The sequence below is a fragment of the Rhinopithecus roxellana genome, chromosome 13 (assembly GCF_007565055.1).
Source record: "Rhinopithecus roxellana isolate Shanxi Qingling chromosome 13, ASM756505v1, whole genome shotgun sequence".
In the NCBI taxonomy this organism is placed as follows: Eukaryota; Metazoa; Chordata; class Mammalia; order Primates; family Cercopithecidae; genus Rhinopithecus; species Rhinopithecus roxellana.
Genome location: NC_044561.1, coordinates 82,565,648 through 82,590,189, shown reverse-complemented (window position 1 = coordinate 82,590,189; position 24,542 = coordinate 82,565,648). Strand labels below are relative to the sequence as shown.

General features: G+C 39.6%; 1 protein-coding gene across 8 annotated transcripts in view; it reads right to left on the bottom strand.

Annotated features, from left to right (window-relative positions):
• Positions 1-24,542, bottom strand: part of RALGAPA2 (Ral GTPase activating protein catalytic alpha subunit 2) — a 329,915-nt gene that overhangs the window by 268,503 nt on the left and 36,870 nt on the right. For all 8 annotated transcript variants that reach the window (XR_004052562.1, XM_030914155.1, XM_030914151.1 and 5 more), the window contains exon 4: positions 1,569-1,626. Coding sequence is in view for 7 of the 8 variants with exons in the window: in XM_030914155.1 (XP_030770015.1) it covers positions 1,569-1,626 (58 nt within the window). In the remaining variant the exon portion in view is untranslated. The remainder of the gene's footprint in view (positions 1-1,568; positions 1,627-24,542) is intronic.

Here is a 24,542-nt window from a genome sequence, read left to right as displayed (position 1 = left end):
AAGCTGAAAGTCTCAATTAAGCAGAAATGCGATGGACAACTCTCTAAAATCTAAAGGAAAACTTTCTTTGTGTATTTGAAATACTTACAGATAAAGGCACTATCTTAATGATTTACACATTTGGTTCAATTGACATATACACTTTCTTTAAATTAAGAACATATAACTTCAAATAACTTAGTTTCTATAAGAGTCCATTCCATTTTCACATAAATAATCCTAAATGAAATTTAGGATTCGGAATTTTGGAATATCCACTAACCATGCCGCATTCTTTCAGGTTCCACAACTTTATACATATTGATCTCCTACCCAGAAAACCCTTTCTACGCTGCACCTGTTCATCTTTCAAGGCTCCGATCAAAGTTACCTCTCTTGAAGCCTTCCTCAATTCCTCTGAACAGAATTATTCAACTTTTCTTTTTTGCTATCATCATACTTCTTTCATAGAGATAATTTTGCTGTAATTATTTTTTCTCATATATTCCCTGACTGGGCAAAAGGCCTATACAATACAAGAATGGTGACATATTCTTAGTTTCTGTTCCAGAACTTTGCACACAAATGTCTCTCCCTCAATAAATATTTGACTGAATGAATGATCAAACAGAGTTAGATTCCATCGTAAGGTCACACTCTCCACAAATACAAACATCTGGTAAGTAAGAAAACTTGTGGGAAATGCTAGACTCTTGTACGGCAGGGGATTGAAGGAGACACTGCTTAAAACAGAAGGCAGAATTCACAATTGATTTCGCAGAATTCCTCCAGCTGTGCTGTGTATATTCAAGTGGGATGAGATGTTAGATGTTAAAAACTGGACAGAAAAGGCAGCTGTGGTAACTTGCTTTATTTCAAGTTTCCTCTCAATGCCACATCGTAAAGCATTCAAAGAGAATAATTTTCAGTCAATGATACAGGCTTAAAGAACAAGAATTCTCTTGGCTGGGCATGGTGGCTTACACCTGTAATCTCAGCACTTTGGGAAGCGGAAGTGGGTGGATCACTTGAGGCCAGGAGTTCAAGACCAGCCTGGCCAACATGGTGAAACCCATCTCTATTAAAAATACACACACACACACACACACAAAAAAAATAGCCGGGCATGGTGGTGCACGCCTGTAATCCCAGCTACTCAGGAGGCTGAGGCAGGAGAATCACTTGAACCCAGGAGGCAGAGGTTGCCGTGAGCCGAGATCGCACCACTGCACTCCAGCCTGGGCGACAGAGCAAGACTCCATCTCAAAAAAAAAAAAAAAAAAAATACACACTACTGTGATTCCGGAGGTCTGGCTGGGGCCTGAGATTCTGCATCTCTAACAAGCTTCTGGGTGAGGCTTATGCTGCTGGCCTATGAACTACACTCTTTAGGAGCACACAGAGGAAGAGATAGACATATTTGTCTCCAAAGTCAGGGTTGAACTTGTCTTGGTTTTCATTACCATAATACCATGCCCTTATTAATATTCCTTTCTATAAGCTATCTTGATGATATCAATTATATAAAAATTACTGAAAATTCAACTGGAAGGAATTCATATTACTAAAAAATTGTTAATTGTACTTACCTATACTCTGGTAATGCCATCGAAAGAAAATTCGTTCAGGTAGAAACTGCAGTATTTTCTATTAAAAAAAGATATAAAGAAAATAAACAAATGAAATTACACATTTTCATGACAGGCCCATATTACTCACTATAGATAAGTTCTAGAAGAGGGAAAGGAAACGATTTACAATAACATACATACTGCACTTTATGCTGTATTCCTATGGGATCGTTTCTTTCACTTGCCCCAGGCAAGCTTCCTTACCTGAATGTTTTAAGATTACTGTCCCAAGTTTAATTCCCTCCAAAAGAAAACAAGAAAAAACCTAAAATGCTATGTTTATCTTAATTAACCATTTCTTAAATATTAAAATAATAATTTCCCAAATGACAGATTCCCCAGGTTTCTTCTTTTTCACCATCGCCTTCCCATTTTCATTATAATCACTATTAGTCTCTGGACAAAGAACAGGATTGGGAAGAAAAGTGAAAACAAAGAGAATGAGACTGTAAACAACTCAGTGAGACAAGAAAATGAAATCGGTGGCAAGAATTTCATGAAATTAATGGCCAAAAAAACTAGTAAGTTTTGGAATTATAGTTAAGAATATCCCCAAACTTTTACAAATTTGACTTTTGTAGATTCCATATACATGATATCACGCAGTATCTTTCTTTTTTTCCTTTGAGACAAAGTCTCACTCTGTCGCCCAGGCTGGAGCACACTGGTGTGATTTCAGCTCACTGCAACCTCCGCCTCCATGGTTCAAGTGATTCTCCTGCCTGAGTCTCCAAAGTAGCTGGGATTACAGGTGCCTGCCACTACGCCCAGCTAATATTTGTATTTTTAGTAGAGACAGGGGTTTCACCATGTTGGCCAGGCTGGTCTCAAACTCCTGACCTCAGGTGATTCACCCACCTCAGCCTCCCAAAGTGCTTGGATTATAGGCGTGAGCCACCATGCCCAGCCCCATGCAGTATCTCTCTGTGCCTGGCTTATTTGACTTGGCAACAATGTCCTCCAGGTTCAACCATGTTGTCACGAATCATAGCATTTCCTTTTATAAGGCTGAATAGTATTTCACTGTGTACTCACACCACATTTTCTACATCCATTCATTCACTGATGGACACTTAGGTTGTTTCCATGTCTCAACTACTGTGAATAATGCTGCAGTGAACATGGGAGTGCAGATATCTCTTCTGCATACCGATTTCAATTCCTTGGGACATAAAGCCAGAAGTGGGATTGCTGGGGCATATGGCAATTTTATTTCTAGTTTTTTTGAGGAACTTCCATACTCTTCTCCACAATGGCTGCACTAGTTTACACTCCCACCAACAGTATACCGGTGTTTTCTTGTCTCTACATCCTCGCCAACACTTGTTACCCGTCATCTTTTTGATAACAGTAATTCTAACAGGTATGAGATGATATATCACTGTGATCTTAATTTGCATTTTCCTGATGATTAGTGATGTCAAACATTTTTTCATAAACTTGTTGGCCAAATATATGTATGTATTCTTTTGAGAAAGTCTATTCAAGTCACCTTATCTTTCAAGCCCATAATTCTGAAAGGTATCTCATATCTAATGTTACTACATGATAATTCTGACAAACACTCAAACACACCCACACACATTTCAAATCCCACTGAGTGAAAAATCACTACACACCAGACAAGACTTCATTCTTGAAAAATAAAATAAATATAAATAAAATATGTAATCCTTCCAAGATTTCATGAATAGTGGGCAAGAGAGATGATAAAGAAGAGAGTATCATTTAGCAAAAAGAAAAAAGAAAAAAAAAAACCCTGACAGACGTTTGCAGGAAACATTACAGAAGTAAGGGGGAAAGAGCTTCACCTCAGCCGGGGCTTCATGGAATGCTTCCTGGAAATGAGGACACTTGAGCTGAGACTCAGAAGATGAATTAAATTAGCCTAGTGGATAGGGACAGAAGGAAGACCATGGGAGAATGCTAGAAGGCAAAGACAGCTTGGTGCCTTACAGGAACCACAGCAGCAGGAGGGTCAGTTTGGCTGGTAGGCAGGGAGAAGGGGAGGAGATGGGCCTGGAGAGGCAGGCGAGCCTGGGGGCTTAATGTCCTCATGGGAGCTGTGTGGTCCCTAAATGGGTTCCAGCTGGAGGCAAACTGGAGGCAGCTGAGGGGGAGGCAGACAAAATCACTGAAAAGAGGCAATGGTAGCATTTCAGAGGAGAAATAAGAAGGCCTGGACCCTTTGGGAGGCCGAGACGGGCGGATCACGAGGTCAGGAGATCGAGACCATCCTGGCTAACATGGTGAAACCCCGTCTCTACTAAAAATACAAAAAACTAGCCGGGCGACGTGGCGGGCGCCTGTAGTCCCAGCTACTTGGGAGGCTGAGGCAGGAGAATGGCGTGAACCCGGGAGGCGGAGCTTGCAGTGAGCTGAGATCGGGCCACTGCACTCCAGCCTGGGCGGCAGAGCGAGACTCCGTCTCAAAAAAAAAAAAAAAAAAAAAAAAAAAAAAAAAAAAAAAAAAAAAGAAGGCCTGGACCAAGGTCGACCAGGTAAAGAGAACATATAATAGCGATATGCAGAAGATAAAATTGTCAGGATAAGTGGGTAGAGGGGCTGTAGTAAATGGAGGTCTCCATGGCTCCCAGTGGCTTAGTAGATGGCAACACTTTTATCCAAGAGATCAAATCCAGATCCAATCTTAGACCTGAGGCAAATAAGCTATCAAGTTTGATTCTGGACATCCTGCCATTTTGAGGTGTCAATGGATGACCTTCCTGGAGATGTTCTTCTAGGCAAATGTGTAAATGGGTCTGGAGTACAGAGGCAGGATTTGGATGGTGACAGATACGAGCAGCGGCTGAAGCTGTGTGTATATGAGAGCTCTCTTTTGAGAGAGTTTAAAATAAGACAAGATGAAGCTCTGGAGGTATCCGTGAGCTGAGGGAGTTCTGCTAAGAAGGTAAAATGAAGGTAAAGCAGAAGCCAGAGGCTAATGTGCTCGAATCCAAGGAGAAATCTTTGATATGCCAGCTTTTGTATGCTTATTTATTATAAAGATTAGAAATATTTAAGAGTATTTATATGCACAACTAGTTCTAAAAAGTTAAACATATTAGAAAATGTGGGAAAATTAGCGTCACATAACAAAATGACTTCAATATTAAATCAAGTGAGCTCAGTGTTAATCTCTTGCCTTGAGAACACACAACCTTTGTAAGCCAGACACCAAATGCCAGGCATAGCAGATCCATTTATAAATTGTACAGAAGTAAACTGGCTGTTTCAGGGGGAAAAAATCAAAATAAGTCTTCCCCTTGCAACATGCTCTAACATTAATTTTAGATGAATAACACAAAAAAGGAGCTAAATATAAAAACTGGGTTGTTATGTCAAGTTACATGACATTAAAAGGTAATCAGAATAAGTAAAACAGCTCTCTACAGAATATCTTAATAAGAACCCACATGAGCACTGTCTTACCAACAGAATCTAAACTCAAACATCCCCATGAGCACATAGGATCAAGAACCCAAAGAGCTGGGTTACAACCTACAGGAAAAAATCACAGGCAAAGAGGTTAGAACAAGAAATGCAAAGACTGGAACTGAGAATAAGAACGAGGGTCCCAGGAGTTAGGCTGCCAGGCCAAATGAGCAACTCTAGGGCCACAAACATAATCTGGAGATGGCCTGGGGATCACCAGACTCAACAGATGAAGACAAGCCTGCACCTGCATCTAAGTTAGATCCTCTGGTTCTTTAACTCAAACTTTCTCTTAAAAGAAAAATTTACTATAGACCCCAATTTGGTATCTTTGATAAAAAAAATAATAATAATAATGATAATGGCAAGGTGAGTTTTCCAGAAAACATGCTGCAATGCAGGAGTTAGGAGTACAAATAGTCTACTGAGGACTAACACCTGTGAAAGAGAAAAGATGGCAGCAAGATTGGACAGGGGAGCCTCAGACCATGAGGCAGAGCTGACAAATCTCTGCCAACCTAGTGGAAGCTCCAGAGCAAAGATGAGAGGAGCCCAGTGTGACCAGAAATGGCAAAGCCCTTGTACTACTGCCTCTGGCAGTTACTGGCCTGGGGCCATGAGGCAAAGAGTATGACCAAGAATGGAAAGTTGAAGGTGTGAAGAGCTGGAAGCCATCAGCTAACGCCACCCTTGTAGCTGGGCAGCACATTCTTTCTTGAAGGGGAATATGTACAGCCCATCTCCATGTGTGCCACAATAATCTTCAAATTATTAATTAGAATATTCTCATCACATTAGAAAGCTGAAGTTCTAAGAGATGGGCCCCCTACTTGAGAGACATGGCCTCTCTACTGGCAGTTTCTCAACAGCTGGCTCCTACCTCACGTTGATGGAAGCCTGGTCCCACTGAGCTCTCCCCATCCTTTCTGTGCTTCCTTCCATGCATTCACTCTGCCTGGGCAAATGGCACAGCAGTGGACTTGGTGTCTTATTATCTCACACATTCTCCTTTAAGGGACCTGGCAGCCCAGCTACATCCCAGGATCATATTCTGATCCCATCTTGCCACTTAATTTAAACATTTCATATAGGAAATGGTGAGAAAAGTAAAGATTCAGAATAGATCTTAGATTAGATGAATGTTTGACATATCCACTGTTCTTCAGATCTTTAATTTAGTCAGGAAACTAATTTGGCAGTGAAAATCATGCTTTTTAGTTTTCCAAAATACATATTGGTCTTCTTGATTTTGTTTTCTTTTGTTAGTACACAACAAAGAAAAACACAGAATGCAGCAAGACGATGTGTATCTACATGCTTGGATACTGTCAGTCTGCCACAAAAGTAATTTCCAACTTATTCTGAGGTCAGGCTTACCATTATCACCACTTCTGGGTAAGTTTTCAGATTCACAAAATGGATGGACTTTAAAAACACTCAAAAAGGTTTGGATATGAAATGCATGCCCAATATCTGAGTTACTAAGAATATTTCCAAATGTATAAAATCTTATACAACAATTCAAAGGCTGAAACATTACGCACACTGATGCTTCTTCTCGTACCCAAATATTGCAAGAGCCACTGTTTAAAGTCTATGAGGTCAATAAAAATAAAGCCCAGCACAACTATCTATGTCCAAATGCTAAGCCTGTCCCTCAGAAAGCCCTAGATGAAGCCTACCTTTACTGGGGCAAATACAATCTGGCATTTCTTCTACTGCAGCCAATATTCTCTAAGCTATACTGCTGTGAATGCCACATAAGCTACTGACATCTTGTTTGAGTTTCACTGGAGAGAAAAATAAAAAAAAAAAAAAAATCAAGAAAGCCACACAGTGTGAACAAATATTACTTTTCTGAAAAACACATGGCTCTATTTAATGCTCAGTGCTCAGCTGCATCTATATGGTAATCCATTATAGTACACTCGAAATCGAAATTAGGTATTACTACTGATCAACACATCAGGGAATCTGTCATTCTTTTAACTGATTATCCATAGTTCTTTTTTCTTCAGAACCTACTGCATGACCAGGAATAATGTGAAATGTAAGCTGGAGTCTACATAAGATGCTATAGTCTGCTTTATAACTGCTGGTCTTCTTTTGATTTGTGTAGGAAATATTTTTTAATTATTATCAGATGACTGCAATATGCCCCAGTGGATTCACACTTGATTTCAATTCCACGTAGAAAGCTAGGATAGTGAAGAATGAAGAAAATACTACACACTAACTCATGGGAAGGTAATCAACTACAACAATGACCAACTCACATGTTACATCTGAAAGCAGAGTGTGGGGAGCAACCCTTCTCCAAACTAGCTACAAGACAGAAGAGCTCTGGGTAAAGAAAATGCTGACCAAGGAGAAAACAGAAGATTTGGTTTAAAAGAAAAGAGGTCTTAGTTACTTGATATTTTGAATAACAAATATGCAGAAAACTTATGATGAGAACTGGACAGTTCAGTTTAAAGAAAACATTCTGTGAATGCCTGTGTTACAAGTATAGTCTGATTTCAGAAGGACCCATGTGCATAGGAGCCCAGCTGCATAGATGCTTCCAGGGAGACCTATAGAGAGGGGAACTTGATCATTTGCTGTCTTAGGCCTGGCCACTTGTCTCTTACCACAATGTTCAACTCTTACATGAAGACAGAATATTTGCCTTGAACACTTTCTCATTAACATTATAACAAAATGTTATTTGAGGACCTGCTATATGTTTAAAGTTAAAAGAAAGTTATTCTAGAACTGAAAGTCTATCAGCCACATACCTCCCTTCTTCAATATATCCTACACAATTCATATTCCAGAAAATATACAGATTAATCAAAATAATCCAAAAACAAGGGCGTGGGGTTATAAACACTGTGACAGTGAGCTATATTTACATAATTGGAGTTAATATGACTATAAAAAAGAGTATATTCCTAAAACAACTAACATAAGACAATATCCTAAAAATAATAAAATAATCTGAATGGCAACAGCAGCAGCAAGAGGATGAACAAGTTCTATACCTTGAAAGATGATGACACTGGGGACCATGCTCAGAATGAAGAAAACAGCACACAGAAAGTTGGAGAGAAGGAAAACACAGAACAAGACAAGAATCAGAGGAGCAGCAAGAGGAAAGCTGTTGTTCCTGGACCAGCAGAGCATCCCCTACAGTACAACTACACTTTCTGGTATTTCAGGAGAACCCCTAGCCATCCCACCAGCGCACAGAGCTACAAACAGAATATCAAACAAATGGGCTGCGTGTGGTGGCTCATGCCTGTAATGCCAGCACTTTGGGAGGCTGAGGTGGGCAGATCACTTTGAGGCCAGGAGTTTGAGACCAGCTTGGCCAATATGGTGAAACCCAGTCTCTATTAAAACTACAAAAATTACCCAGGGACCGTGGTGGCGCACATGTGTAATTCCAGCTACTCTCACTTGAGCCTGGGAGGTGGAGGCTGCAGTAAGCCCATATTGTGCTACCACACTCCAGCATGGGCAACAGAGCGAGACTCTGTCTTGAAAAAAAAAAAAAAGACTATCAAACAGATTGAAAGCTTTGCCTCTGTGAGTTCTTAGTGATTTAATGGAGCCCTGATAGTTCATTCATGCCTGTATTTATATCATGATGTTTATTTACCTTCCTGGTAAGCTATTTAAAATTCTGGTTTCCTTAGCTGACTGACCTGAGTCTCAGAGATCAGATTTGTTCATTCTTAGGTTTCTACCTAGACATCCCTAGTTAACGTGTAGGTATCAACAAATATGAGAATTGCAGAGTTGATCGGAAAAGCATAATATAAAAGTACAGGACTTTTTTTTAAATTTAAGTAGATAACTTATGCAGGCCTTATTAAGTTCAAAGTGTCACGGAGAATACAAAAGCTTACGGTACACAGCATCTATCCTCATGAAGTTTGACAGTAAAGTGAAAAGTAAAGTTTGAAAGTTTTGTATTTAAGAACCTCCCACTAGGGTTTTGGCTGTGTTCCTGATCATGCATAAAATATCTTTTTCCTGTGTTCTGAAGGAAAATGAAATCTCTATTAATTGCTTTTGTGGGTACTGACAGTACAGAGAGCCTAGACTATGTATCATCTCCCTCCCAGGTGACTTGGTTTGTTTACCCCAAGAATCTGTCTACAGCTAACACCACTCTTGCTGAACAAAGGTTATTATGTACCTCCTATGTGCTGTACAGTTGATCTCTAGGCAGAATCAAATGCAGGGTTTGTCATTGTCTTGAAATTATTGAGGTATTAGCCCTGTTTAAATGTGTAAAAAAGAAAAGAATACTCTAATAGGTAACATTACAATAAACTACTAAAGAGGGAAAAATAATATAAAATTAATAATAATCTGGGTATAAACTGCTTAAAATAGTTGAGAAGAAATACAAAAGACATATGGAATTAAAGTAAAATTATGGGGCTATCACAGAATCTTGCTTTATTTATTTTTTTGAGACAGAGCCTCCCTCTGTCACCCAGGCTGGAGAGCAATGGCGTAATCTCGGCTCACTGCAACCTCTACCACCCAGGCTCAAACGATTCTTGTGTCTCGGCCTCCTGAGTAGCTGGCATTACAGGTGTGTGCCACCACACCCAGCTAATTTTTGTATTTTTTAGTAGAGACGGGATTTCTCCATGTTCGTTAGGCTGGTCTTGAACTCTTGGCCTGAAATAATCTGCCCATCTTGGCCTCCCAAAGTGCTGGGATTATAGGTGTGAACCACTGTGCCTGGCAGAAATACTGCTTTATTCTTTTTTTTTGAGATGGAGTCTCACTCTATCGCGCAGGCTGGAGTGCAGTGGCACGATCTCGGCTCACTGCAAACTCTGCCTCCCAGGTTCGCACCATTCTCCTGCCTCAGCCTCCTGAGTAGCTGGGACTACAGGCACCCGCCACCACACCTGGCTAATTTTTTGTATTTTTGGTAGAGAAGAGGTTTCACCGTGTTAGCCAGGATGGTCTCGATCTCCCGACCTCATGATTCGCCCGCCTCGGCCTCCCAAAGTGCTGGGATTACAGGAGTGAGCCACCGTGCCCGGTCTACTTTATTCTTGATATTAGAAGAAAAACAATGCAAACGGTATTGTTAAAGATAGTTATTGGAATGAAAACAGAAAGTGTACCTTCCAAATTACAAAACATATTCCATAAAGCCAAAATCAGTGACCTCTCCCCCAAAAACAAAGTTAGAAGAAAAGCTAAAACCAAGTGCAATGGCCATCAGAAAACACAGATGTGTACTGGTTATCACACACAAAAAAGTATTAAGTATAAGCAGGTTAAATTCCCCTAGCAAAGACCAAGTCCATCAGATCCAACTTTCAAACAGAGAAAGACTGACAATAAAATACAGAAAAAGAGGCTCACGTATACACACACACACACACACACACACAGACACACACACACACAAAGCAATATTAGTATCAAGTGAAAAAGTATTAACAGGACAAAGGGAATTATTTCAAATAGGTTAAATATGTAATTTACAATATACCTATAATACTTATGAATCTTTATGCAACAAATAACACAGCATGGAAATAAAACAATGGAGGCATACTCCATTAAAACAACTTTCAGAAACTAAACGGGAAAAACACTTTTTAAATGGGAGACATTAATACACACTATCTTTGAGAAACAAAATAGGCAATGCAGTATAATACAGAAGACTTGAATATAGTTATAGCAAGACTGGTTTAACAGCTATATATCAAATACTGAACTTCACAGAATCCAACATTTATGAAACATTTACGAAGTTATTTTTCTAAGCCATGTAAAGAAATCCCTCAAAGTAAGTTTTACACGGGTCACAAGCAAACTCAATACACTGGAAGTCCACCATCAAGAGTTTAAGCTAAAAAGTTCTCAATTACTTGTAGATTTTAAACACTCAAGTTAAAAAAAAAAAGTAATTCTCAATTATTTGTGAATTTTAACACTCAAGTTAAAAAAAAACTGATTATAAACGAAAAATAATCAACATTGTGATTCACATATAACAAAAATTGGTCAAAGCTGCAATAAGAGACAAATCCATGGACCTGAATTTTCTGTAATACAAGAACTAAGTTTTAAACTCAAAAAATTGAAAAAAAAAGTTTTGTTAAGGAAGAAATCAATAAAAATAAAAGCAAAAATGACTTATATAATGAAATTATCACCAAGTATTGTTAATCACTAAGATACAGACAGCTGAACTGGTAGTACTGCAGGTAATTAAATATCCTCTTAATCAAACATTCATTTAATTCATTAAAAAATATTCCTATTAAGTGCCCATTCTGTGCCAGGTACCATGTGAGGGATCAGAGATACATAAAAGACACCATTCCTGCTCTAAAAGCTAGAGCCCTAAGAGGGAAAAGGTGAGAAAATCAGGGATGTGAGTACATGCACAAGGAAATGAAGACAGACAAGGCGCACTCCAAAAGGAGAATACCCTTGAACTGAATCTTGAAGGACAATAGGGGTGAGCCAGGCAAAGAAGAGCATTCCAGGCAGACCAAATAGCAGCAAAAAATAAAAATCCTTCCTGCTTGTTTGGGGACCTGCAAGAGGCTGCCAGTGAGGGCACAAGACAGGTGATAGAGAAGGAGGCAGAGACCAGATGAAGAACGTTCTGAAGGCTGTACTGTAGAGTGTGACTTTTGTTCTAAAGGCAATGAGAATCGAAATTACATCACACAGACAGCATCTGAGGTGAGTGAGGGAGAGAGACGGGGTAGAAGATCACAGATCAAAAGACTACTTAGCAGGATACTCCAATGATGGGGAAACTGAGGCTCTGAACAAAGTCTTAGATAGTAGGCAGAAGACAGTATCAAAGAGCACCAGCACAAAATATACAGAGCCACAGAGTGAAGAAAAATACTATCAGTACTGAAAAAAATAAACAGACGGACTGATGTTTTTGGCAGTAGTCCTCCCTTACCCTAGGGGGATATGTTTCAAGACTCCCAAGGGATGCCTGAAACCACAGATAGTACCAAACTCTATATACACTATGCATAAATTTCTTCTTCACAATTTCATAGAAGATTCATTCTCACTGTAGATATCTTAGCAACCTCAGCATATAGTTTTTTTTCTTCCTTATTAATTCAAGAACTTTCACCTTTTCACTTAATGGAAGCACTGTACAGCTTCTCCTTGGCATATCTGATTGCCAGCATCACTACTCTTGTATTTTGGAGCCATTATTATTATTATTATTATTATTTTGAGACAGAGTCTCACTCTGTCACCCAGGCTGGAGCACAGTGGCGCGATCTCAGCTCACTGCAATCTCTGCCTCCCGAGTTCAAGTGATTCTCGAGCCTCAGCCTCCTGAGTAGCTGGGACTACAGAAGCGCACCACAACGCCAAGATAATTTTTGTATTTTTAGTACAGACGAGGTTTCACCACGTTGGCCAGGCTGTCCTCAAACTCCTGGCCTCAAGTAATCCACCTGCCTTAGCCTCCCACAGTGCTGGGATTACAGGCATGAACCACCATGCCCGGCCTGGAGCCATTATTGAGTAAAATAAGAGTTACTTGAACACAAGCACTGTGATACCACAACAGCTTATCTGATAACCAGGACCACTACTAAGTGACTGATGGATAGCTAGGATCTACAGCATGGATCCACTGGACAAAAGAATGATTCATATCCCAGGCAGAATGGAGCAGGACGGTGAGAGATTTCACCACACAACTCAGAATGGCATGCAATTTAAAACTTATGAATGGTTTATTTCTTTAATTTTCCATTTAATGTTTCTGGACCCTGATTGACCACCAGTAACCAAAACCTCAGAAGGTGACACTGCAGATAAGGGGGACTACCATATTAAGTACTAAAATGTGATATTCAAGGTGTTTTTATTAGGTACAAAAAATGCAACCTTCAAAAACTGCAAAGGCAGGCACTTAATAGATTTCAAGGTTATTTTTTCACTTTGCTTAGGATCATGCAAAGGTCTAATCTCTTTTTAAAGAAAAAATCACACTGCACTGGACTCCTCATTTTTTTAATGACAGAACGAACATTCAGTGACCTTCACAAATCCACAAATTAGCAGCATATAATTCTACCCATAATATGTGGGGTTTGCCTCAAATAAAGCATTCACTAAAACAGATTCAAAAGGAGTCTTCTTTTCACAAAAGTATCTTACACAGGAGATCTCAGTCACAACCAAATCTGCCATGCTATTCTTCGTTTCATGCAAGTTTCCATTTTCTGCCTGAAAACTACTGCATTTTTCCGATCTCTTCAGTTTTGGTACTAGCATTAGTTGGCCATCTGTTTTATACCATTTTTTAGGGGAAAAAATCACTCCCAGACAGTTTCTACAAAAGTGATGAGTACAGAATAACAAAACCCCAGTGAGATGCCACTACTTGGTTCCTACCACCCCATAAATTCAGAGGATTTAAACTCCTGCCTCAGCACAATTAGAAGGCATTGTACTCCTGCAGGTTGGCTTGGGACTGGCCAACCTGTCAAATTCATTCAGCAAGTGCCCAAGGCCTGCAGGCCGAGCCAGACCCTTCCAACTTGTACAGTGTCACAAACCACATCAAACACTAGATGTCACTCTGTAACAGCCACCACACTACACATCCAAACAGAAAACAAGTAATAGATTTATGATACCAAGTTTTTGTACAACTCTCTCCTAAAGGTATATATTAATTTTTAAAAAACCAACTTACCCAAACTGCATTAACAGATTAATTTTAATTAAAGAGAAAAGAGCTCTCTACATGTCTCCTGCTATCCTAACAATAAATACACATGCTCAAGTTTCACTGTGAATTTCCCGTATCTTTAGCCCTAATGCAGTTTCTACCATGTGCCCTTAAAAGATTCTTGGAAGCATTTTTGCTAGTATTGCCTTCCACAGGATCTCCTCTTGAGAGTGTCAGTTACCAACACGTCAAGTGGCACACTATGTGAAAGAGGCCAGCATGCCAGGAGCTCAGGGCACCTGGACCACAACAGATAACCACAAGAATGTAATTTCAGACTTCCACGAACATCTTATCTCCAGTGTCCCTTCCTCCAAGGTGACCTGAGTAATTTGGTATATCCCATTGGATCAATCCCAAGTTTCTCACCTGTAAGTCTTGATGCAAAAGGGTGACTGCGGTCTTTAATACTAAATATGCATATTAAACTATCCATTGAAACTGACTCCTTTCAACTCAAATACTTGTCTAATTAAAATTACTAACATTCTGTAATAGGATAATCACATTTTAACCAGGAACAGTGCATGCAAAGAATCTCCAAAATGGACCACATGTTTATATTTTGTTCCCACCTTCCAGTTTGTAGAGATCATAGACACTTCACAATCAAAATCAGACACCAGAATAACCACACGCCATAGAGATAAAGGATCTCAGTCATGTGTTTTATTATTTCTCCAGCATCCAGTACAGGTGATAGCACTGAGGAGCAATTACAGAGCTAATTCACTACCACAGGCAACATGTGAGACCAGTGAAAAAGGGTACCTTGGCCACCTGGCCCTCTACTGTGATCCCTGCAGAGCAGTCTCAAGGCAAGATCACACTCTGCCATAACAATAATGCTATCATTTGGAGTTGTTCCCAACCAAGGGTTCAACATCAATAAAAGCCACAAGTATGACTAGCATTACAAAGAAGGCCAGATGATCATACACCTCTATTATCATTTAAATACAGCCCTATGTCATAAATGTGACCCAATATCTTCATCATGATAACTAGAGACATTCATTCTCTTTGCCAACTGGAACTCAGGGAGACTCTGGGGATGGGAGATGGGAGTCTGTGTCAGCTCAGTTCTTTTAAAAATGCTCTCCACAAAATTTGAATTGATAGTGGCTTTTTCTCAATTGCAATTGGTCACTTAGAATTATGACAGTGACCAAAGAGCTGCATTCAAAATTGGAATCATTCTTTTAAAGGAAAATAAAATCCACTAAAGCACCTAAATATTTGAAATCCTCAATAAGAACTTAAATTCCAAGAATTTTAGAAGAATCTGCTTTTCTTGTTCATTTTATTTGTTCTTGTCCCACTCAAAAACCATAAAGTGGTCCTCACGGGAAACAAAATAAAGAGCAGTAGCAGCCTGAGAGGTTTGTAGAGGAAGTCCTCCACCTTGGCACGGGAAGAGGGAGCAGCACGGAACGATGGCTGCACACTGGACAGCCCAGAATAAGGAATAACAAAGCAGAGAAAAGCAGAAACTGTGGCAACTAGTTAATTGTAAAAATATGATTCTGCCGCCTTGCTATGTATCATTCGCTTGTAAGAAAAGCCATTAGCCATTGTACGAAGAAAGAAAAGGAATCATTACTTAATCCTGTAGGACACCTAGCCTGAGTGTATTGACTTGCCTAGAATTCAGCTCAGACATTTTCACTGATCCTCCACAGGAGCTTTTCATTTGTTTTCATTTTCAAAGAGTTATAAAAGATATGCAATTCCCACAAAAGAAGAAGAGGAGACAGGGGTTGGGGGAGGAAGAGAGGAGGAGAAGGAGAAGGAAAGGAAGAAGAAAGGAAATAAATCTCAGAATTGTTTGTACTCCTATTATATTCATAACTCTAGTTTTTCTTTAGGCAATTCACTATTAGTATCTAAAGCAAAATGTTACTAGTGTGAAAAGTTATAAATGAATGCATTTGGATGGCAAATAAAATTAACATTCAAATTACTGGACTGCATATACAAAGCAATGCTACCGAGAGTGAAAATCAGCCATTTGTTTCATCTTAATGGCACTGTACTGGATATCGCTCTATTACTATTATCAGGAAAAGCATTAAAAATTCTTTTCCCCTACTCTAAGGGAAAAAATTAGAGGCTAAATCCACTATCTATATAAGCTCACCTGGAGCAATGAAGAACAAGAGATCCAGTGTTGAACTCCATTAAAGTAAGACATAGATTCCACTACATCCCTGGATTCACCACTGGTCAAATTATGAACCCCAAACATAACTACACCCAGCAAGACTGTGCACACGTGAGTCCAGCTGTCCAATCCAGCATAACACTACACTGCAGGGAAGGAAGGGAGTCAGTACATACAGGCGTGTAATAAATCACAAGCAATCAAATTTCAATACTAAAGGAAAAACAAAAGCTAGCATCCATGGTATTATTTTTCTTTCTCTGTATATCCTATAAGAAGCCCACATGTCATCTGCACTTGCTGTGTGGTCCACATGCTGCAGTTTGCCTCTTCCATCAATGCTTCCCAAATAAGAATCTCCTACCAAAGGAGGGGTGATAAAAAGAGATGGGGCATCATCCTGGAGTGCACTGAAACTGTTTTCTTTATCTTGAAGGGGAAACAGATAGAGAAAGGATGAAGGTGTGGTGGGGAGATGAAGTCCTAAGGAATTTGACTAGCCTTTATTTAACATTATTTTCATTTTAAAACATGCATGAAAACAGTAGAATGAAACTGTGCATGGCTTTTCAATTCTGTTTGCAGAGGGTCACTTTGGAGCCGTGCTTCCCCAGCCTGTGGAGGTAAATGCTCATTCCCCTCAGCCAAGGGCACTCTGATAATAAGAAGATGCCCAGAGAAACCATTTCAGTAAAATTCTAAACCTTAAGTCAAAGTCCTCTGCATCACAAGGATACAGATGTACAAGATACTAAGGATTTAACCGTGTTTAACAACGAAAAGTGGTCTTTCAAACGATGAAATAAGGCTCTACTGGAGGACTCTAGAGCCTCCCTGTACAATACAGTAGCCACTAGCCACACGGATCACCTGAGGCCAGGAGTTTGAGACCAGCCTGACCAATATGGTGAAATCTTGTCTCTACTAAAAATACAAAAATTAGCCGGGCATGGTTGCGGATGCCTGTAGTCCCAGCTACTCGGGAGGCTGAGGCAGGAGAACTGCTTGAACCCATGAGGCAGAGGTTGCAGTGAGCCAAAATAGTGCCACTGCACTCTAGCCTGGGCAACAGAGCAAGACTCCGTCTCAAAAAAAGAAAGAAAGAAAAAAGTCACAAAGTTTTGTGAGTCATGGTTGTTGGCTTTAGAAGAATTTGCTTTTCTTGTTCATTTTATTTGTTCTTGTCCCTCTTCCACTCAAAAACGTGTACAAAAATGCAAACAAAAAACATGGAGTTAGGATTTTTACAGTCTCATTAGGAAGCTAAGGCATAGCCACATTAAGGGATAACTATGGACATCCAGCCACAGTCAAATGATAACACAAGGTAGTGCCATTATATCAGTCACCAGGAAAGAATAAGCGCTTCCAGCAGGAGTTGCCAGGAGAAATTGGTGGGTCTGAACAGGGCCTGAGAGAATGGGCCAGATGGGGAGAAGAGCTAAGGGCAGTCCCTGAAAAGAGAACTGAATAAACGAAGAGGCAGAAGTGCAACTATGCAAAGAGAGGTAAAGGGGCAAAGTGTTAGCCCAACAGAGCACTTCCACGGAGTAACCACAAAATACGAAGGAGAGCTACACCGAGAGCCAGGGAGAGGACTGTGGGTGTTAGACCAGCCTGGGCCACACTTTCCAGCATAAAGAACCCATTCAGGTCTCCAGGAAAGCTAATGACAAGATAGAAACAGGGTTTAATATAGTGGGGTAATTTAAATAAAATTTAGAATAAGGAATCTGTTTATCTGTGATTCCAAATTCTGTGATATTTGAAGAACATCTGAATGAGTGGCACTCCAATGCCAGAACATGTTTACGTTTTGAAATTAAGCCTCTTCTGTCAATGCATTTTAATTGGAGTGTGGGAGGGTAAGGAAATATCAAATTCTATAAACTTTCTAAAACATATATGTATAACTCCAAACTGTTCTATTTCTCTAGTAAAAGGGGATGGCATACAACGTGGCAGAAAGCTTGAAACAGTATCTCTGAATTAACTATATTGTCTTATTCTCTGTATTCTTGATGTGCTGACATCTGGGGCCTCAATGACCTAGGAAGGATGCCCTTCCAAGGGTTAGCAAATTCCCAAAGATAGTGGCTCAGAGCATGTTTCTGATATGCAAACCAACCAATATCAAATCCATAACCCCAACCACATCCTTTTATGGACTCTATCCCCCTCCCCTAATCAGCCGGGGGCCAGGTACTGGACAACCAGGAGCTACCCACCCCTACAGTCCCGTCAGCTGAAATTATTCCAACTATCCAGTCCTAAGCCTATGTAGTTTGCTTACCTGGCCTTGCCCATTCCTTCCTGCAAAAACCACAATAAAAGCTCCTGCCCTCAGTTCTGTCTGTCTCTCCTTCTTTCCTATTTGCCTACTGATTCTGCCTTGGTGCTTCCCTGTTTGGCTCTGTGTGGCATGTCTGTTTCTGCAGGACTGTGAGCATAATTAAAACTTCTTCCTTCATAACAATCATTTCCATGTTTCTGTGCCTTCCCATACCTGATTAAAACAAATCCCGGGTACCATTAAAATAACCTCTCAAGCTTGAATCCAGAAGGTTCTCAAGGTTATGTGAATTATTTGATCTTGAGGCCCATTCACCAGGTACCTTGTGTTTCGACACCAACCCTCTTTTCCCTTATGCAGGTAACTAATTCAAGAGCCATCACCAAAATATCACTTCTGAAAAGAACCATTCAGGATTTTCTGTGACTCAGAAGGTCATTACTAGAGTTCTGAACATTAATTCATTCTTACCAGTAGACTCTTCAGTTCACCACGAAATACTGACTTACGCTCCATGAGGACGGGAGGCTCTGTCTGCCTTGCTCATTGTTGTATCTCCAGCACCTACGTGTGTCTGACACAGTGCATACCTAATAAATGTGTCTAATGAATGAATGAATTATAAAGAACAGTGCACGGTATAGACAGCCTATGGAACACAGCTTAGAAGCAGAATAACCAACACTCCTAAGTGGTAGGCAGCATGCCAGTAAGTTAGGAAAATAGTTTCTAGAGTTAGACTAAAGGTTAAATCCCCACTCTCCCATTTACTAAGTGTGTACCCTTGGGCAAGTCACCTAACTCTACAAAGTCTCCAACATTTCATTCATAAAAACTGGAAAGACCAAACCTACTTCAGAAGGAAAGGATTAAACAGGCTAGCCCATGTAAAACATGTAGATTCCTGTCAAGATGGTAAATGTAAATTCATGTTTTGGAGTCCCACACCATCATCCTCACATCTCCATTTGAAATAAAAGCAATGATGGATGAAATATGTTTTTTTAAAGTACAGTAAAAGTAGAGTCATAACCATAGTGAAAAAAATATGATAGGCCGGACGCAGTGGCTCATGCCTGTAATCCCAGCACTTTGTGAGGCCGAGGCACGTGGATCACCTGAGGACAGGAGTTCAAGAGCAGCCTGGCCAACATGGCGAAACCCCATCTCTACTAAAAAATATAAAAATCAGCCGGGCGTGGTGGCAGGCCCCTGTTGTCCCAGCTACTTGGGAGGCTGAGGCAGGGAGAATGGCTTGAACCCAGAAGGCAGAGGTTGCAGTGAGCCAAGATCGAGCCACTGCACTCCAGCCTGGGCGACAGAGCAAGACTCCATCTCAAAAAAAAAAAAAAAAGACAAACATCTCCATGAACCAACAGAAACTCTCCTAAGAGGTGCACATATCTGAAGCTACAGGCAAACGCAGCCGAAAGGTCAACTTCCAAAAGGTACAGGTGTTCCCACTAGAGAGGAAGGCAGGCAAAAAGGTCTGCTCACTGCCTGAGACCACGACCTGGACTGGCTGGTGGCCTTCACTGCACATTACTTACTTTATCAGAATACTATAATGTATCCAATACTCTACATCTAAAAACAACTGTTTCCTTTTCCAAGGTTCCCTTTCAGGGCATCCCTGACTTACAAGGCAGACAGCAGCTCTCTTTACATACTCTTCTTTCATGCCTTCTTATCTCTTACCTCTATGCTTTCTTCCAAGCCATTTCTTATTTATAGAATATCTCTACATGGTATCACTTTTGTGATTTAACATATCTTATTAACTCCACCTCTTCTCAAGGCAGCCTTTCCCAATTATTTACAAAGTGATAAGTATTCACTTCCAAACGCTTATAAACTCTCTCTTTACAAGCTTTACACGGCACTATCCTACAAAGCAGCAATGAAATTACTTAGTACCCAGAATGAAACATACAAATTACAACCTACCTTCTAAAGCCAGAGACAGAGGGAACATAAGCATAAACAAAAGTAATGCAAGTTTATTACTCATTCATATTTACCGTGCAAAATGAAAGTTTTATGAAGCCTTGAATAATATATATTTGCTCTATTATATAGGCAACTAATCCTCTGGAAATGGTAATGAATCAGTATTAACACCCTCCCTAGTCTAGAATTTCAAAACACGAAGAGAAGGTCTGGAAACTTCTGAGAGAGGGACAGATCTAGAGTCTCTGAAGGGTTTTCCTGCTGCAGGCCAACTAGCCCTTAGATCCATGACAACAAATCTAATTCTTAAAACATTGCTGGGCTTTGAATAACACAGAGAAACTAACAAGGGACTAAAAAATGGTAGGGGAAGAAGGAGGAGTAAAGAGGGAAGAAGAAAGGAAGCAGAAGACAAGTGAGCCAAAAACTGATCTGTGAGCAACATGCAAAAGAAAAAACTGCAGAATGCCAAGGAGCTGAAGGCAATACTAGCGCCAGGATCTACAGGTGGCTGTTCCCTCCAGCACCCAGTCCCCAACCATGGTAAGTTTAGGGAACTCAACCCGAATTTCCATTCATAAACCAGAACCCTCAAATGGAGCTAAAGTGCCCTCAATCAAGAGCATTCCCAGACTCCCGGCAAAAGCAAAGACAAATCTTCTGGGAGAAACCAGAATTAACAAACATGAAATCTGTAGTCTTCAGTACCACTCTCAAAATCAAATATCACAAAATATGCAAAAAAGAAGCCACTGTGAATGAGAGGCAGCTGAAATAACAAGCATAATTAGACAAACACTTCAGCTACTAGGATTATCACATACAAAATATGAAATATTATGCAGTAAATGTTTAAGAAAACAAAAGATGTCTAAAAATGAACAACGATCAAGAGACAATCAAAAGCAACCAGCCACATAAGAACGCCAAATCAAAAAAGTTGTTAAAACATGAAAAAAAATCATCGAAATGTACAGCTCAACAGATTGGTAAAGTAGCAGATTTATTCCAAAAGAAGTCAGTGAACTGGAAGAAAGAACCGAAGAGACTTCCCAGAATGCAACACAAACAGATTGGGGGAGGAGAAAATAAAAGCAAGCTTAAGAGACAGGGAAGATAGATCAACAAGTTTAAATAAGAATCCTAGAAAGTATGGCCAGAATGAACAGAAACATATCAATATCTGAGAAGACGATAGCTAAGAATGTTAGAGAACTGTAAAACATGAATCCAGAGACATGAGAAACATATATATACCAAGTAAGATAAGAAATCTTCAACTAGATATTTTGTAATTAAACTACAGAACAACAGACACAAAAGATCTTAAAAGAAGCAGCCGGGCGCAGTGGCTCATGCCTTGTAATCCCAACACTTTGGGAGACTGAGGCGGACAGATCACGAGGTCAGGAGATTGAGACCATCCTGGCTAACACGGTGAAAACCCGTCTCTACTAAAAATACAAAAAAATTAGCCGGGCGTGGTGGCGGGTGCCTGTAGTCCCAGCTACTCGGGAGGCTGAGGCAGAAGAATGGCGTGAACCCGGGAGGTGGAGCTTGCAGTGAGCCAAGATCACACCACTGCACTCCAGCCTGGGCGACAGAACGAGATTCCATCTCAAAAAAAAAAGAAGCCAGAAAGAAAAGACATTTAAAGGAACAACAATTACATCAAAAAAACAGAGTTTAAAGCTGCTACAATGGCAACTGGAAGATAGTAAAAATGTGGCATAAATACTATTCCTCCTCCTCCTCCTACTGCTACCACCACCACCACTACTAAGGTATGTAATATAAAAACTTCTTGAAGACAATAAAGACCATGCTAAGGGAGATAAAACTGAAGGGATTATCACTCTTCAAAAAGAAGCTTCTTTGCCAATACATTTTAAAACTTTGGTGATAAGAACAAACCCTTAGAATTCTCCAAATTCTTAGAAAAATATGTAACTTACCAAACCTGAATCGAGAAAAAAAAAAGAAAAATCTGAATAATACTAAAACAAGTCTAAAACTATCAAAGAAATCGAATAAGTGGGTAAAATCTTCACATAAGTAAAAAAAGCAACCCAGTTTCAGGTGGTTATATAGGAAAGGTAAACAAACTTTCAATGACAGCTCATTTCAATCTTATAAAACTATGTTATACAACAGAGAAAGAAGAAATGCTTCACAATAGGTTTTATAACCATTATGACGGGACCAGTCAAAAACAATATGAGCATGAGAAAGAAAAACTGAGGCCAACCTCAGCTGTGAACATAGATCCAAGAATGCAAACAAAATATTAGTCCAGGCTGGGTGCAGTGCCTCATGCCAATAATCCTACAACTTTAGGAGGCCAAGGCAGGAAGATCACTTGAGCCCAGGAGTTTGAGACCAGCCTGGGCAACATAGGGAGACCTTATCTCTACAACAAATTAATAAGAAAAAAAATTAGCTGGGCACGGTGATGCACACATGTAGTCCCAGCTGCTTGGGAGGCTGAGGCAGGAGGATCACTTGAGCCCAGGAAGTCAAGGCTACAGTAAGCTATGTTCACGCCACTGTACTCCAGCCTGGGCAATACCCTGACTCAAAGAATAATAATAATAGTAATTAGTCCATCCAAAAATCTAGAACTGTAATTCACAATATTAATACTCAAGAAGAATCATCATCATCTCAATCAAGTTTTTTCAAGAAAAAATATTTAAAAACCTCAAAACCCATCTATGATTTTTTTAAATACATCTCAAACTAGGAATAGAAACAAACTTGTTTAATTTGATAGAGAATCTACCAAAAAGTTACAGAAAATATTACTCTTAATGTTTCACATTAACAAAACTCTCTTTAGGTCAAAAACAAGATGACCCTTTATCACTTCCATTTACCAATGTACTGGAAAGCTGAGTCAGGGTGGAAAGCAGACCAACTGGCAAGTATGTTCATTCCTTACTCACAGAAAATCTGTCTACCAAGAAAAAAAACATCTGTAGACAAAATGTAGGAATTAAACAAGTCACATATATTTACCTAATCCAGCAGTGGGAATGAATAAACTTGAACTAAATTTAAAAACATGGGTAAATCTTAGAATTAATGTTGAGGGTAAAAAGCATGTCAAAGGTGATTATGTACCATAGAAGATCATTTCTATTACACTCAAAACCAAACAAAAACACACAAGAAATTATTTAAGGGTATAAATATATGTGGTAAAGCCATTTTTTAAAAGAAAGAGGATGATAAAATGCAGGGGAATGACTGCCACGGAGGTGAGAAAGGATGGTGGAAGAGCACCTAAGTAGTTTTCAGTTCCTAAAATGGAGAAGGGGGAGGGTGTCAAGAGTATGTGCTTTATTATCATGCTTCATAACTTACATATGTTATAGATTCTTTAACCATGACATAAATAATATAATAAAGTTGATAAAATAGTACAAATGATGGTCAGTAGATACATATTTAACTAACACACTTAATTAAAGCTCCTGTTAAAAACAACTCACACAGGTTTCATTCAAAGGAGGGTAACCACAGGAAACATAATAACCACTACAGAATATGCAGTGAATCAATGTGTGTACTCTGGAAAGGAATATAGCTTTCAAAGGAGAGAAAGGGGAACCAGGGTTATTGAGCACTAGCCATGAAAACAAGTCCTGGGCTGGAAGTTTCCCATATTTTGTTTTTTTCCATAAACCCAGAAAGCCCCTCATCATAAGGCCCTGGAGAACTCTTCTACTGCAGGAGATCTTTCCTACAGTGGCTTCCCTCTAGAGTCAGCTCTGCACCTGTTCACATTAGGCCTTTCCTTTATAGCCATAAAAGTTCATCTTCTCACACCAACCTAAGCATACACCTCTCAAACCACAAATAATTTCTCAAAAACCAACAATTAACTTTCAGAACCTATAATTCAGTTCTGAGTGTGTTCTCCAGGTACCCGTAATCTGGCCACTTAACTAATATATTTGGACAAGAAAGACTTTAAGCTTAATAAGTCAAAAGCCACACCCAAACACTGTTTCAACATTGAAGATATGATCAATGCACACAGATATACAGATGCATAAAGATCATAACCTCACTAGTAGAAAAATATATATTAAAAAAGTTTTTGCATGTCGAATTTATATATATGTGTATACATATGTGCGTATTTACATATATCGACGAATCATCTCCAATGTTAGAGTATAAGAAATTTACATAAGACTTACATATCAGTTTATATAACATTTTTAGGTATTTTTTATTTTTTTATTTTTTACAGCGCAGTTTCTCAGTGTGACTATATGACCTTTTGGAGAACAATTCAGCAATATCTGCTACTATTTAAGA